The sequence below is a fragment of the Trichomycterus rosablanca genome, chromosome 11, assembly GCF_030014385.1.
Source record: "Trichomycterus rosablanca isolate fTriRos1 chromosome 11, fTriRos1.hap1, whole genome shotgun sequence".
NCBI classification, from domain to species: Eukaryota; Metazoa; Chordata; class Actinopteri; order Siluriformes; family Trichomycteridae; genus Trichomycterus; species Trichomycterus rosablanca.
Window position 1 is genome coordinate 18,320,094 of NC_085998.1, and position 17,446 is coordinate 18,337,539.

The 17,446-nt window shown below is 38.5% G+C and overlaps 1 protein-coding gene across 1 annotated transcript; it reads right to left on the reverse strand.

The window, feature by feature from the left end:
* Positions 1–1,670: 1,670 nt before the first annotated feature.
* calub (calumenin b) lies at positions 1,671–13,530 on the reverse strand. The gene is made up of 7 exons (XM_063005245.1): positions 13,488–13,530; positions 8,234–8,482; positions 7,372–7,565; positions 7,138–7,304; positions 5,996–6,056; positions 5,705–5,904; positions 1,671–4,437 (listed from the first exon to the last, which is right to left on the reverse strand). The coding sequence occupies exons 2-7, from the start codon at positions 8,452–8,454 to the stop codon at positions 4,333–4,335; spliced, it is 948 nt and encodes a 315-aa protein (XP_062861315.1). The 5' UTR covers positions 8,455–8,482; positions 13,488–13,530; the 3' UTR covers positions 1,671–4,332.
* Between the last annotated feature and the right edge of the window lie 3,916 nt (positions 13,531–17,446).

Genomic DNA, 17,446 nt, shown 5'->3' on the forward strand with positions numbered 1-17,446 from the left:
GGAGGAAGACTGGGGAGAAGGAAATGCCAAAATGCCTGAAGTCCAGTGTCAAGTACCCACAGTCAGTGATGGTCTGGGGTGCCATGTCAGCTGCTGGTGTTGGTCCACTGTGTTTTATCAAGGGCAGGGTCAATGCAGCTAGCTATCAGGAGATTTTGGAGCACTTCATGCTTCCATCTGCTGAAAAGCTTTATGGAGATGAAGATTTCATTTTTCAGCACGACCTGGCACCTGCTCACAGTGCCAAAACCACTGGTGAATGGTTTACTGACCATGGTATTACTGTGCTCAATTGGCCTGCCAACTCTCCTGACCTGAACCCCATAGAGAATCTGTGGGATATTGTGAAGAGAAAGTTGAGAGACACAAGACCCAACACTCTGGATGAGCTTAAGGCCGCTATCGAAGCATCCTGGGCCTCCATAACACCTCAGCAGTGCCACAGGCTGATTGCCTCCATGCCACGCCGCATTGAAGCAGTCATTTCTGCAAAAGGATTTCCGACCAAGTATTGAGTGCATAACTGAACATAATTATTTGAAGGTTGACTTTTTTTGTATTAAAAACACTTTTCTTTTATTGGTCGGATGAAATATGCTAATTTTTTGAGATAGGAATTTTGGGTTTTCATGAGCTGTATGCCAAAATCATCAGTATTAAAACAATAAAAGACCTGAAATATTTCAGTTGGTGTGCAATGAATCTAAAATATATGAAAGTTTAATTTTTATCATTACATTATGGAAAATAATGAACTTTATCACAATATGCTAATTTTTTTAGAAGAACCTGTACATCTGCAATTTTGCCACCCACTGTTTGACCCTACTAGAGCTCTATTAGTTGCCACTTTTGGATTTATAATCTTACATATTAAAATGCTGATTGTCAGAGCTTTTTTATAAGCTACATACTGCTTGTTAAAAATCACCCAGATAAAACTCACCGATAGCTGTGTTTGGAATTCTCATTTATTTACTTTAAGTACATTTACTTCCAGCTCCTGTTTCATTTGCGGTTATTCATATGGTGGTACGGTGCTGAAGCTGATTCTTCAGGTCAAACCTTGCCTTCAATCACTGTCTGTGAGTGGCCGTATGTGTCTACATGAATTGCCACCTGGTTCTTCATTCATTTCAACTGCTTTATACTAGTCAGGGTTGCGGCAGGCCGTGGGTACAAGGCAGGAATACCCTTGACATGGTGCCAATCCATTGCAGGGTCAATCATGTCTGTGTCTATGCCCAGCTGGCTGATAGCAAGACAGATTAAAACCCAGATCTCAGCGGTGCTGAACTAGTGTAATAGACCACTGTGAGCACTAGCTCCAAGGTTCTTTAAACAAAAAAAAAAAACAATAGAAAGTAAATTGGATGCTCTTAATTCCTCAAGGTTTAAATGACTAAATACGTGAGTGTGATTGTCTGTGATGGATTGGTGACTCTTTCAGGGTGTATTTCTGCTTTCCCTGTAACACTGGACCATGATAAAACAGTAAAAAAGCAGGACCATAAAGATATTCCTCATTTATCCACTCCCTGATATGTCATTAAAGACTGGTGAAGAGCAGAGACTAAAGACCATTGAATTTACTAATAGCTTCAGTACATCTGATCACCTCCACAATCCTGTAGGTAACATTTTAAAGCCAGTTCATTTAACCACCAGAATTCTTTTAGACATATTTTATTGTAAAAAGCTTCTCTGAAGAACCTGTTCTGTATTTACACTGACAGACTACACACAATGTACAACGTGATGTTTAACAAACACTATGTACAGGGTATTCAAAAGTGAGAGGTCTGCTAGGGTTCAAGCATCCATACAGACAAAAAAAAAAAAAAAAAAAAAAAAAAAAAAAAAAAAGGAAGACAAGGCACTTTGGGGAAAGCAAACACATAATTTACATCAGTAAATTGTGAAGTGCAAGGACCAATATCTCCATTACTGCATTAATCTATTACTGCAGGACTGTGTGTGGTATGGTAGTGGTTATTGCTGGTACACACTTACACTAAGCACTTTATTAGGTACACCTATGTGGTATGTACATACATTGCTTGTTTTATAAGCTGCACTTACCATAGATGAATTTGTTGGAACACACTTACTGACTGCCCTTGTTACTCTGTTCATCACAACCCTGTACCATTTTGATTTATCAGTCAAAAACAGACAAACATAGGACATCCACTGACTAGATGTTGTTTGGGTAGTGGACCATTCCAGTCACTGCAATGTCACGGGCATGGTAGGGTGTGTTTATTAAGAGCACATACCATGTTAGTACTCGTTGTGGGTTAACCATTTTCTTTTTTTCATGCACACTGTTTGTTAATCATCCTCTAGTCTTTTATTAGTGGACCCTTTCTGATACAGGATGCTGTTGACTGTAATTTTTTTGGCTGGAGCACTATTCTTGCGCCAGCATTGACATTAAGATGTTTAAATGCCAACAACACTGCTGCACCTAATACAGCACACACAACAGTGTCATTACCATGTTTGTGTCATTGCAGTGCTATGAACGGTCCACCACTCAAACAACAGCTGGTCAGTAGGGGTCCTATGAGGGGGAGGAATGTCCCATTAAATACAGGTAAAGAATGAATGTAGCTGAAATGTGTACCTAATAAAGTGATCAGTAAGTATATTTTGCATACAAACAATGAGTTTTTATAAAAATATTCTCTATAGTTTACCGTAGTGTCAAGGCAATTTCAACTTTCAAAATATTACTTTCACTAACAATCCTACATCTGATTTTACAACATGCATCAAACATTACCAAACATAATAGTTTCGTACAACATCCACATTGTTCTCACCTTTTTCAGTCAATTTAAAGGGCTCAAAATTGTAAACACCCCACAAAAATCCCTCCCCCCACCCCAAGATTAAAAAAAACAATCTACAAGATGTGCTAGTTCCACAGAATGCCACTTTCCTATATAAAGCTAAAGTAAAAAAAATCCTTGACATATAAATTCAATAATACTGTTTACACATTCACAATGGCCAAAGGTATATGGACACCCGACCATGACCATGGACATCCCAATCCAAAAGCATTGTCATTGATATGGAGTTAAACCTTCCCATTTTTATTATAGCTTCCACTTTTCTGTGGGAATCTGTATTCCTATATTCCTATAATCTATATTCCATTTCATCAAGAGGTTTTTAATTGGGCTGAGGTCAAGGCTCGGCACACCAACTATTTAAATTGGACCTCGCTTTCCTTTAGTAAACACTGGAACAGAGTCAATTTCCCCAAACAGCTGCCATAAATTTGAGAGGTACTTGGCTGAAATATCTAAATAATTACAAGAGGGGTCAACATACTTGCCATCAAATTCCCACCCATGCTGGTTAACATGTTACCTATAACGGTCACATCAAATAGAAAGAACATTTATTCATGTCGTCATGGGTATGGGAGGCACTCCATATATATAAAATGGTAATTCTCAATACTTAACTCAAAGGTTGAGAAGCACTTTCATATACTTAAAAAACCCCCACAATTTTCAAACAGTGATTATGTGGTCAAACTAACCAGCTTAATGGACATCCTATTCTTAAATCATTGCCATTAATATGGAGTCCCACAGCCCTCTCTCCTATTGCGAATATTACTGGCTCCATTGTTTCTACAAGCAACTTACTGTGACCATATACAATCCAAGCAATGGAACGGTTAAGGGCCTTGCTCAAGGGTTTGAAGGGCCAACCTGGCAGTGGTAGAGCTTGAACCAGCAGCCTTTTAATTGCTAGTCTAGCACTTTAACCACTGAGTTACTGCTGCTTATTTGTCTGAGGGAACGTGTCCATACAGCCATTGAGGTTAAAGTGAAGGCTATGTGAAGGAGTTTCCTAACACCAAACTGGTCAAACAATGTCTTTATGGAGCTCGCTTTGTGCACTGAGGTACGGTCATACAGCAACAGGAAGGAAGTATTTTTTTTCAAAAATTAAAAAACATATTCACTTTATATACTTGATTAGTGGCTGAATAACCTGAGCTCAGTAATTATAGGGGGTTTCCACATACTATACATATACAGTATACAGTATATAAACACTCATATAAACGCTTAAACATGAACTCTCTTAATGAATAGTACATTTACCATACACAGTAAGTTATGCAGTTATTAACTAGGAATAAAAGTAAAACATCTAACATAAAAGTTAACTAACAGTGGATCATTTCTATTTCCAGAACTAGAAAACTTACTGTAAACATTTAGTGTTGGAAGGTTGCGATCCCATACAAGGAATCATAAAATAAATATAGTCAATTTTTCTTCATATGCAGCAGTTCAGAGCTTAAAATTCATCATGTCTTACTAGGGCCTCTCCAAAATCTGTTGCTTGACTTCCAACAAATAAGTCGTATTTATCCACAATCTCTTGCTTAGTCAGTCGTTCATCCTGCAATTAGAACATAAGAATCCATTAAGACACCAGCATCAAGTATCATCAAAAAAAATAACTCGAAAAAACCTCGATTTAATGGACTAAAAGGGTGGGTGCACTGGTCCGTAAAGTGTTAAACATGCACACATGATGAACAGTACAATGAACAACACAAATAGATATGTGAATATGTAGTGTAAAACCTGTAAATAAATATTAAAATTGGTGTACTGTACTACTGGGGAGAAATTTCATTTACCTTGTGCGGTGGAGAAGATGTTTTTTTTTTTTTTTGCTGTGATCGTATAATGGGGAGTCAGAGTATCTATTATTCTTAGTCTAAAGCACTGCTGGTGGTTAGCTGGTGCACAACTAAGCACTAGAACTTGCAAAAATTAAGCATTAAAAACACAGAGAAAAAGGTGAGAACAAAGCGAGCCTCCCTGCAAAACAAAGCCTATAACTCATGTAAAGACAAAGATGTGCGCCTATCAGACAATTACTGAACTACTGGTCTTGGTACACTTCTCACTGGAATTTTTAAACAATCGGACAAGATATTTGGTTTTCCAGATTTTGTCAGTTACATCCGAAATCTGTTAAATAAAGGTCAGTTAAATCGAGGTTCCACTGTACTTATGCCAAAGAATTTCTGATTCTAAGATCACTTTCCCATTTGCACTTCTGCTCCAGACCCTTCAGGTCTGTTATGTAAAATATCAAGGTGTCCAAAAACTTTTCCTTTTTCAGTAACTTGTCCTTTTCCTCTGATCTCTGTGTTACAACAGCGGTGCTCATTTCAATAATAGCTAACTACAGAACCCGTCTCAACATTCCTAACCATGAACTTGGTTCTGTGCCGTTTGTAAATAATTCTCTTTGTTCTCTGCTCTCATTAAAAATCCACTAAGCTTGGACATAGGTTCACAATCTCACGTACACGTTATCTCAGTCTATATAAATTTGCTCCTCCCACAATAAAGTGGAAACTTACTCTGACTGTGGTTTTGCAGGGCTGTTTCTCTCAGACTCATAGCAGCAAATGACACTGGAGTTGAAGATCAAAGCACCAATATTTCTGAATATTTTAAGAAGGGTCCTGGAGCCATGTGGCATCAATACTACGCTCTGTGAAACAACCTGCCCATTTTCCCTACACTGGTCAGCTCCATAAAGACAGGCTAAATAAGGTTACATGTGTGACAACTGACAACCAGTAGTAATCTGGTTCATGTGTAGGTACCAAAGAATTTTTCTTAATACAAAAATCAATAAAACTCACCTTATCTGAATCAGATTCATAAACCAGATGTTTGGCCTCAGCCTCTGCATGGTCGTAGTCAGACGGCAGAATCCAGTCTTTCGTTTCCTCTTTATCCATGCGCCCATCTTTGTTTTTATCCCTGAACTCTGTGAACTGCTCCCTCTCTGTCTTCACCCACTCTGGCTCATTCGAGTCTCCATTCTGACTGTACATATCACCTGCGTAAACAAGAGAGTTAAGTGAGACTTTACTACAGTGAAACTCTACTGTGAGGACTTGTGAGGAAATGTTCTCCTTCAGGGCACTTACCAATATACTCATCTAGATCGATAAATCCATCTCCGTTTTTATCAATGTCCTCCATGGTCTCCTATACATGAGAAAGTAAAACCATCAACCACCAGCAAAAGCTATAAATGTCTAGACCTAATGTAAACACTTGTGATCTTCAATCCCTCAGACGGCAATTCATTAAGAACCGTCATTCATCAATAGATGATATAACCACATGGACAAGAGATCACTTTGGCAAGTCTTTATCAAGCACTACAATACTGAGTTACATTCACAAATCCTACTTAAAACTTTGCTGTAAAAAAAGAAGCCTTATGTTAACAGAAACAACATGTCCAGAAACAATATTTAGTTCTCTAGGCTTGGAGGCATCTAGGATGGACCATCACACAGAGGAAATGTCTACTGTGGTCAGACAAATCAGTATTTCAGATCTTATTTTTAAAGTAATGGATGATGTGTGCTCCAGACCAAAAATGAAAAGGACCATATGTTTATCAGTAACAGGCCCAAAAGCCAGGGTCTGTTATGGTGTGGGGGTGTTTTCGTTCCCTTGGCAAAGCTTATTTACACTTCTGTGATGGCAGCATTCATGCAGAAAAATACATTGAGATTTTAAAACATATGCTGCCTTCAGGACAGCATCTGTTCCAGGGACGTCCATGTATTTTTCAACAAGACAATGCAAAACCACATTCTGCACACAGTACAAAGGCATGGCTGCGGAAAAAAAAAAAGAGAGTACAGGTACTGGAAAGGCCTGTCTGCAGTCCTGACTTCTCTCCAATAGAGAATGTGTGGAGAATTTTGAAACGAAAAATGTGACACTTCAGTGCTTGGTTTTAAGAAGGAATGGCAGCATTATAAAGTGGTATTTTTTTTTTTTTTTTTACCATCCCACTTTTTTTGGAATGTGTTACAAGGTTAAAATGCAGGAATGGAGGTATATTACCGAATGAAATGAAGTTGACCAGACCAAACATAAAATATCTTGGGTTCATGCAATGGAATAAAAGTAATAAATAAATATACATTTATTACAAATTAAATACATTTTAAAATTTGAATTTCACTACTGTCCCAACTTTTTCTGATCTGGGCTTGTATATAACCTCATCCAAACTGGCTGTATGGTTGAATTAGTCTGTCAGACATACCAAGACTACAGTATCCTTCATATAATCATACTCCTCTGGATGAAGGAAGGCTGTGAACTCTTCTTTAGTTGCCAGCGAATCACCATCTTCGTCTGCCATTTTAAAGCGTCTCTCATCTCTGGTCATCATCTGCCTGTAGTTAAACCCATCCTCTGGATCTGAATCATCTGCACACAAACACATCATCATCATTCTCGTCCTCATCATCATCACGATCTGTGAACATGCACATACCAAGAATGTAGCCATATGTAGCATTCTTGTACTCCTCCCAGGACACAAAAGCATCAGAATTGAGATCGTGAGCCAGCCATTGCCGATCTACATCGTCGTAGATCCAGCGCTTCTGAGCATGCTTGATCCAGTTCTTCATCTCCTCAACAGTAACAAAGCCATCATGGTCCTCATCTATCTTATCAACAATGATACTGAGAAAAGAGAGAAAAACTTATTAAATGTTATGCTTTTCAAAAAATGGTGCAGCCTCTCGGTGTGTTCTCAGCCTCTTTTGGACACTGACCACACTTTAAGGGCATTTAAAATGTTCAAAACCACACCTTCACACTTTCACATCCCTTTCTAATTTGGCAAAATGTTAGCTAATTTGTTTATTATTAAAAACAATGGTATGCTGGGGTGTTGCCACAGTCTAATACAGACATGGGCTAGCAATCGTTAGGTTTGATAGCTCTACATGCAGTAACTGTTGGGCCCTTAGACAAGGCCCTTAACCCTCTGAGCTTCAGAGGTGCCAAACAACTTCCAAACAAGCTGGAATGTGTAAGAAAATCATTTAATTTTACTGTACATGTGTATATGTATATATGACAAATAAAGCAATTCTAGATTTTTGTTATTATAATTATATCATAGTGTCTGAGTTTTAAATTATAGTCTTAGCAGTGCCTCAGACACAATTGACCATGTCAAAAGGAGGGAAGTCCAGACAGGATTTTTTCTTATTGCTGCTGCAACAGCAGTAACTGCCAGTTGAGACACCAGCATGAGTAGTGGAGGAACGCGTGGGACACAGTGTGAATCTACTTGATACTTGTGTTGATACTTGATCATGTTGTGTTGAACAATGTATTCATACCCAAGTCTCTCTTTGCTCTCCTCTGGAGTTAGCTGGTCAAATGTCTTAGCCTCCTCCTGGCCGAGAAAAGCCTCATGGTCATAATCAAAATTCTCATCATCATGATGCTCCTTGCTGCTGAGAGGAACCTCCTGATGGACACGGTCCTTCTTCTCCATTGGTTTACTAGAGGCATGAATCACACACAGTGCAATACACAGCAGTAATGTTCTCAGCTCCATCCTTTCTGAAATCCAAGCCACAGAATATCTAGAAAATAAGAAAAACAGTTGGTGATGTCAATAGGTCAGTGTAACATACAAGCACAGAATTATACTGTCCAACAATCAAGATATGGCTATACACGCTTTAGGACCACCACCAAAAAATATGAATGGCAAGGTCCATTTTGTATTAATTCAGGAATATATTAAATGGCAGGCTAATGATAGTTACTCATACTTCATGTGTTAAATGCAGCAGATATGATTAGACCACAGGGGTCCTATTGGGTCTCTTTTGATTAAGCGGAATATGGGGGAGGGTGTGACAGTGTACAGAGCGACAGGGCTACAGTCAGGAACTGTATGTTTATATGTACAGTGGGGCCAAAAAGTATTTAGTCAGCCACTGATTGTGCAAGTTCTCCTACTTAGAAAGATGAGAGAGGTCTGTAATTTTCATCATAGGTACACTTCAACTATGAGAGACAAAATGAAAAAAAAAATCCAGGAAATCACATCGTAGGATTTTTAAAGAATTTATTTGTAAATTATGGTGGAAAATAAGTATTTGGTCAATAACAAAAGTTCAACTCAATACTTTTTAACATAACCTTTGTTGGCAATGACAGAGGTCAAACGTTTCCTGTAAGTCTTCACCAGGTTTGCACACACTGTAGCTGGTATTTTGGCCCATTCCTCCATGCAGATCTCCACTAGAGCAGTGATGTTTTGGGTCTGTCGCTGGGCAACACAGACTTTCAACTCCCTCCACAAATTTTCTATGGGGTTGAGGTCTGGAGACTGGCTAGGCCACTCCAGGACCTTGAAATGCTTTTTACGGAGCCACTCCTTCATTGCCCGAGCAGTGTGTTTGGGATCATCGTCATGCTGGAAGACCCAGCCACGTTCCATCTTCAATGCTCTCACTGATGGAAGGAGGTTTTGGCTTAAAATCTCACGATACATGGCCCCGTTCATTCTTCCCTTAACACGGATCAGTCGTCCTGTCCCCTTTGCAGAAAAACAGCCCCAAAGCATGATGTTTCCACCCCCATGCTTCACAGTACGTATGGTGTTCTTGGGATGCAACTCAGCATTCTTCTTCCTCCAAACACGATGAGTTGAGTTTTTACCAAAAAGTTCCATTTTGGTTTCATCTGACCACATGATATTCTCCCAATCCTCTTCTGGATCATCCATATGCTCTCTGGCAAACTTCAGACGGGCCTGGACATGTACTGGCTTAAGCAGGGGGACACGCCTGGCACTGCAGGATTTGAGTCCCTCTCGGCGTAGTGTGTTACTGATGGTAGCCTTTGTTACTTTGGTCCCAGCTCTCTGCAGGTCATTCATCAGGTCCCTCCGTGTAGTTCTGGGATTTTTGCTCACCGTTCTCATGATCATTTTGACCCCACGGGATGAGATCTTGCGTGGGGCCCCAGATCGAGGGAGATTATCAATGGTCTTGTATGTCTTCCATTTTCTTACAATTGCTCCCACAGTTGATTTATTCACACCAACCTGCTTGCCTATTGTAGATTCACTCTTCCCAGCCTGGTGCAGGTCTACAATTTTCTTCCTGGTGTTCTTCGACAGCTCTTTGGTCTTGGCCATGGTTGAGTTTGGAGTCTGACTGTTTGAGGCTGTGGACAGGTGTCTCTTATACAGATAACGAGGTCAAACAGGTGCCATTAATACAGATAACGAGTGGAGGACAGAAGAGCTTCTTAAAGAAGAAGTTACAGGTCTGTGAGAGCCAGAAATCTTGCTTGTTTGTGGGTGAGCAAATACTTATTTTCCACCATAATTTACAAATAAATTATTTTAAAATCCTACAATGTGATTTCCTGGATTTTTTTTCTTCTCATTTTGTCTCTCATAGTTGAAGTGTACCTATGATGAAAATTACAGACCTCTCTCATCTTTCTAAGTAGGAGAACTTGCACAATCAGTGGCTGACTAAATACTTTTTGGCCCCACTGTATAGTAGGTGACATATGTAACCCTGACAAATAGTATTGAAGCAAAATAAAACATTGGTTGCAAGCCATGCCTTTAAAAAATTATTCAGAAAAAACCTAGTCCTCTATAAGCAAGATTTGTCAAAAATGTATAATCAAAGTCTTCCAAAAGTTTAAGAACAACATTCCTTAACATGCAACTACAGATTTATTTTGCCAGTTCACCATATACAATGTATAATATCTTCAAAAGATTAAAAAAATCAAATCTGTGTTTAGGTCAAAGGACAAGGTTGAAAACCCTTACTAAATGGCCATAACTATCAAACCCTCAGACAACACAGCATCAAAAGTCATTACATGTTTGTGATAGGTATTACCGCATGGGCTTCAAAGTAGGGCTGGGCGATATGGATCAAAAATTATATCTCGATATTTTTTTCTGAATGGCGATATACGATATATATCTCGATATTTTTTTATCCCATAAGGTAATAACAAAAAGACACTTCTGAGACAAAGCTACATGTTCCAATTTTTTTACAGGCACTTTTATTAATATTCATGCTGGGGAAGCTTCACACAAGAATTATTTTTCCTTAAAAAAAAAAAAGAGCTATTCTAAGAAAAAAAAAAGTTGTTTTCTAAGGCATCTCCTGTTGTGTAATGTGAATTACAAATATATTGTCTGGCCCTTTAAAAATGTTAAGTGTACGATAGGGCGCAGGGAGCGAGTGTGTAGGGAAGATGTCGGAATGACACGGTTTCCGGCTGAGCTTGTGTGACATTAAAAGTAAAACCCCGTTAAAGTAAACCCCTCGTTAACCCCCCACCCCCCCATGTTTGGACTTTAAACATTATTTTATGTATATGTCGCCACAACAAACATTTACATTAATATTTTCTTTTACTGTATAGAACTCAGTTCTGTAATACAGGCAGAACTAATCGTTCATGTTACTGTGTAACTATTACAACATTTAATGCATTTTAATCAGCGTTCTTCTTCATGCACTTTATTATTATTTAACAGCTTTATTTGTTGTTTAATTGCTGTTTGCTCCTTGTTTACTGCAGAGTTAGTTCATGCAATTTAATAATGTTTGGTTGTTTATTGGCCGACAACAAGAAATACTATAATAGAAGATAAATAAATAAATGACGTGTCGGACGTCGGGCGATCGTCCAGTATAAACAACCACGTACAACATCCAGTACAGAAATCACTCCCCATAATATTTGCATTTACAGATAGAGCAAATATATGCACATCACATATACAAACACAAGAGTCAGAACAACAGGAGACGCACCGTTACGTTATTATTACTTTCTCAACACTTAATGTGAAGTAAATACGTGCATGTCAGCGCGTGCATGCGCTTGTGTTGGTTTTTAAAACAAATAACGACTCGTTTTCTTGTTTTTTAACTTTGGGATTTGAAGTGAAAAACGAATGAAGGTACACGGAGCTGGAACCTTTTGTCTGGACTTGTTTTCGGCGTTCTCTACAGAATACATTATTCTGCTGCTCATCTGACACTTTGAATTCGAACCGTCTTCAAATAATTCCAAAATTAGTCATTATTTTTCATTTTAGTAAGCAGCTCCTCCTCGATAGCTTCTGTCACGTCTTTATCCGTCTCCATGCTATCGCTGCCTGCAGGAATTACTGGTGAAGCGGTGGGGAGGGGCGAGTTGTGTTCAGTGAGGGAGAGGGGCGGGGCAGGTGAGGGAGAGGGGCGGGGCAGTGAGGGAGAGGGGCGGGGCAGGTGAGGGAGAGGGGCGGGGCAGTGAGGGAGAGGGGCGGGGCAGGTGAACATGTGCAGAGACAAACTGGGAGAAGAGAAAGACGAACTGTCTGATCTAACTGGAACGCAACATCTATATCGATATATGCGATATTGTCTTATCTTATATCGCGTATGAAAATATATCGATATTTTATAAAATCTCTATATATCGCCCAGCCCTACTTCAAAGTATATTGACAAAAACATTCCAAGTTCCCATGGTATGTACAACTTGTCATGATAAACACACACACTCTTAGTGACCCCCCCCAAACGGACACTAGCCTATCATGTCTGTCCCACGCCGCTGATTTAAACCCCCTGGTGGGCAAGCATACTTTATCGCTGTGCCACCCGAGCACCACCCCCACATTTGTCAATACACTGTGTAGTATAAACATACACTATACCGGCAAATGTATGTGGTTATCTGAACATAAATTAATTCATAGAGCTATTATATGAAGTTTCCACTCTACTGAAATAGCTTTCCACAAATTTTTGCAGTAGAATTCATGCTCATTTTGTCAAACGTTTAGTCATATAATGTATGTACAAAACTTAATGTATGGCTGCAACAGTATGTGTATGATTTGTAAATCCACTTTGATCTGTATATTAAAAAAACCAACAATGCAAAGACTCAAAAAATGCTGGGACAGAGATAATTTAGGATGAGAAAAGTTATGAGGAAAAAACCATCTAAAACATGAGTTGCAATTATCCAACAGCTTTAAAAACAAGGATTCCCATGATTTGGCAGTGTGTCTGTAGGAATTTGAGCCCATTTGGTCAAAAGAGCATTTATAACCTTGCTTTTTTATGCTTGAGTCGTGTTGGAACATCCCTAAACTGACGCCACAGGATTACGTGCATACAGTATATTTAATAAAATGAAGTTTATACACCTGTTAGCAGTAGGTGAGGTCACTAGAGGTCAACCATTAGGACAGATGTCCAAATACTTTTGGCCATAAAGTGAATTAAAAGTAACAGTGTTTAATGTATCCAACGTAATTTCACCGTTATTTAGGACATTTTACCAATCTTACACACTTCTGTAGCTACGTGTTTTGGATTTGACAAAACAAACAAAAACAATTCAGTGACGTGATGTACGGAACACTGTTATTGTTAATAACAAGCTACAGAGCGATATTTAAGCTTTCAAATTCTCCCCCGCTGCTGTTTAGCTGCCTATACAGAATTTACTCACACAATTACATAAAATTAAACATAAAAGCAACATGCAGATGATTAAAATTAAGAAATGACCTAGAGCAGCTGATAAACTTACCAATATTCAGTTCACTTTCTGCACACCGGTGTTGCGTTGCTGAAAGATGCGGATGTAAACTGTTAACTTTAGAGACCCTTCCTGTGGAAAACAGGAGCATTGACCAATCAAATTAATATACAGTATAGTCCCGCCTCTACCTACGCGCCCTGTGCAAGGATATTATTGGTCCACTTATGGCCAAGCGGATTATCTGATTGGTTCAAAATTGCCACGTACTCAAGCCTGAAGTCATACCAACTCGTTCTGAGTTAATTCATTAATTTCTCGTGTTTGATTTGAAGCATCTAACAAGCAGCTCCAATCTGATATAATTTAAAATCTGATTTATGTTCAACATAAATAATATCTTATGCAAAATCATACTAAATTAAACCTTTCCTAATCACATTTAGGCCACATAAAGTATAAAATATGATGGATTTCTTGACATGCTAGATTTCATGTGGCTTTTAGAATGATTGAATGCCTTTATTTGTCATATATACATATACAGGTGTACTGTACAACAAAATTCATTCTTCGTGTATCCAGCTTGTTTGGAAGCTGGGGTCAGAGCACAGGGTCAGCCATTGTACGGTGCTTCTGAAGCTAAGAGGGTTAAGGGCCTTGCTCAAGGGCCCAACAGTGGCAGCATGGCAGAGCCCGGATTCAAACTCCCAACCTTTCAATTGATAGCCCAAAGCTCTAACTACTAGGATTCCACTGTTCCTACAATAAGCCACATATGGTATAAAATATGATGGATTTCTTGACGTGATGGATTTCAAAATGGCTTTTGCACTTACTATGACTTTTTTTTTTATTACTATTACTCCATTTATGTTTTCTTTGAAGGCTTTTAATGAGCAGGGTGTCTCAGTGTTTAACTTTTTTGTCTCAGCTTTTTGAACACGAGAACTAATAATGTTACAGCAACATAAAGCACATCACTGTTTGGTGAAATTCTCTACCAATTTGAAGTGTCACACACCTACCTTCCCATGTGAAAAACTGAAGCTGAATCCAAGATAGAGGCATGGAAGATGGTTGCCATGTTGGTGACGTGGCTTAACAGGTTCCCCCTTCCCCAGAGCTTGGGACTTAAACAGAATCACCGTCTACCCAACTATTTTTTATTTTATATGGGCATTTCCTTACTTTTGAGACACCCTGTACTATACTAGTTACAGAGAAGCAGCCCGTATCATGATGCTCCTTTCTTTACTGTAAGTATGAGGTTCTTGGGAACATGTGATAAAACATCTTTTTTTAAACATGAAAAGAGAACTTACCTTAACATATTGGTGCATGCAGTTCACTTTAGACTGTTTATTGTGTAATTATTGTTTCAGGTTTCTTTAGGAACCTCCTGCAACTCTTTTTGAATGAATGCTGACTCATCTCCTACCTTCCATATCATAAGTCTGAGAGCAAAATTCTTTGTAAAACAGGGCATCAATCAGTTGCAGGGCTTTGGCCATACCCCAGACACAGCTAAGTACATCAGTGTATACACCCAGTTGGCCAGTAGCTAGCGTAATAGACCACAACACCACCAGAGTTCAATGTGTCAAACTGTATCTGAGTTAAAGTGAAAGGGAACATTTGCACTACCCAGTCAATGTAAATGTAAATAATTTTAAAATCTGTTTATCATTGTTTGTGTAAATTTTATTGATGGTATATGAATTATGTTTGAAAATGAATTCATATAATTGTTAAAAACAAGGACACAATACATAATTTTACATATAAAACTTTATATCAGACTTCTTTATGTTATTTATTTATCCCACAATTTTTAATTTAAAGCTAGTTTAAAAATATTGTCATTTATTCAAAATTATTCAGGCTTCTGACAAACAATGTTTTAATATGCTACAGAGTATACACAGTTTTCAGATAACACATTATTTCCTTTTAGTTTCAGCATTAACCAGTTTTCATCACACTTGAGTAGTTTCGCAGTCTCGGTCTGGACCACAGATCCACACCATGTATATAACTAACAAACATGTAAATGGTGTTAAATTCAGACATGTAACTTGCACAGTCATTTCTCAAATATAGCACAGTTTCATTTCCCCTCTGATTTGGAAGAAGTGGCTTCTCTTTCAAGCCTTGAAAGAAATCGAAAGCAAGTCAAAAAACCCTTTATAATGTTTTTTTTTTTTTTTTACTATTTATAACATGTTAATTTATTAGATCCTACACTTTATTAAGAAGAATTAATTTTTTTAACTGACAAAGGTACAAATAAAAGATACCCCTAAAAAGTTGGGAAAGGTGAATATTAACCCCAGTGTTACATCACCTCTTCTATTAATTACTCCTTTTATTCATTTGGTAACTGAGGACACTAATTGTTGCTGTTTTGCAAGTGGAATTGACCATTCACAGCTCAACAATTCAAAGTTGCCACTGTCCGATTGTCCGCTTCATGATGCTGTACCATTTGAATAGGAGACAGATCTGAACGGCAGGCCAATCAAGCACATGCACTCTGTGTCTTTGTAGCTACGCTGTTATAGTCTGTGCAGAACGCTGCCTGGTATCATCTTGCTGAGATAATAATGGACTACCTAAAAAAAGAAGTCACCTTGATGGCAGCATGTGTCTTTCTGAATTCTCAGTGTACAGGTGCATATAAAATATTTGAATTTAATGAAAAAGTTCATTTTGATTAGAATGTAATTGAAAAAAAACAAAAAACTGTCACATATGTAATGCATATTACACTTTAGGCATTTTACTGCAGATCAGAATGACTTACAGCTCATGATCAGAATCTCAAATCATTAGAATATTTTATTTAGCTGTTTCAGTAAATTGCTATTCAAATAGTATAAATGATGTCTAGTTCAGCACATGCAGCCATAATCATGGGCAAGACTTCTTGTCAGTTGTCCAGAAGACGGTAGTGATAATAAGCCACAAAAGGTCATTGCTGAAAAGGCTGGCTGTTCACATAGTGTTGTATCAAAGGACAATAATGGAAAGTTGACTGAAACGGGGAAATGTGGTAGGAAAACATGTACAAGCAACAGGATGACCACAGCATTTAGAGCTTTGTCAAAAAAAGTCGATTTAAGAACTTGAAAAAGTGTCATAAGGACTGGACAGAGGCTGGTGTTGGTGCATCACAAGCCTCCACACAAAGATGTCTCCAAGAAAGGGACTATAACTGCCACATTTCAAATATCAAGCCACTCCTGAACCAGATACAACATCAGAAGCATCTTACCTGGGTCAAGGAGAAAAAAGAACTGCAAAATCATGGTCCTAGAGGCTAAAGGAAGAGTGAAGAGGCACAGAATCCAAGGTGTCTGAAGTCCAGTGTGGTGTTGTTGTCCAAGTTGTGATATTTGAACGTGCTATGTTAAGTGCTGGTGTTGTTCCACTGTGTTTTACCAAGTCCAAAGTCAACACAGCTGTCTACCAGGAGAGTTCAGAGCACTTCATACTTTCATCTGCTGACAAGCTTTATGAAGATGCCGGTTTCCTTTTTCAGAAGGAATTGACACTTGCCAATAGTGCCAAAACTACTACCAAATGGTGTACTGACTGCTTGATTGGCCAACTCTCCGGACCAAAATCCCATAGAAAATCAATAGGCTACTGTCAAGAGGAATATGAGAAACACCTTATGTAGCAATATAGACAAGCTGAACATGAGTTCTTCTATAAGTTTGATTAATATGGTGGTGCCGAAACTCCTATAATGGCATTTAAATTTGCAGCATAACCTTTAATTTCCTTATTGTTTGTTTATTAGGATTTTAACGTCATGTTTTACACTTTTTGGCTACATTCATGACAGGAAACGGTAGTTACTCATTACACAAGGTTCCGCAGTTCACAAGGTTATTTTGAACACAATCATGGACAATTTTTTATCTCCAATTCACCTCACTTGCATGTCTTTGGACTGTGGGAGGAAACCGGAGCACCCGAAGTAAAACCACGCAGACACAGGG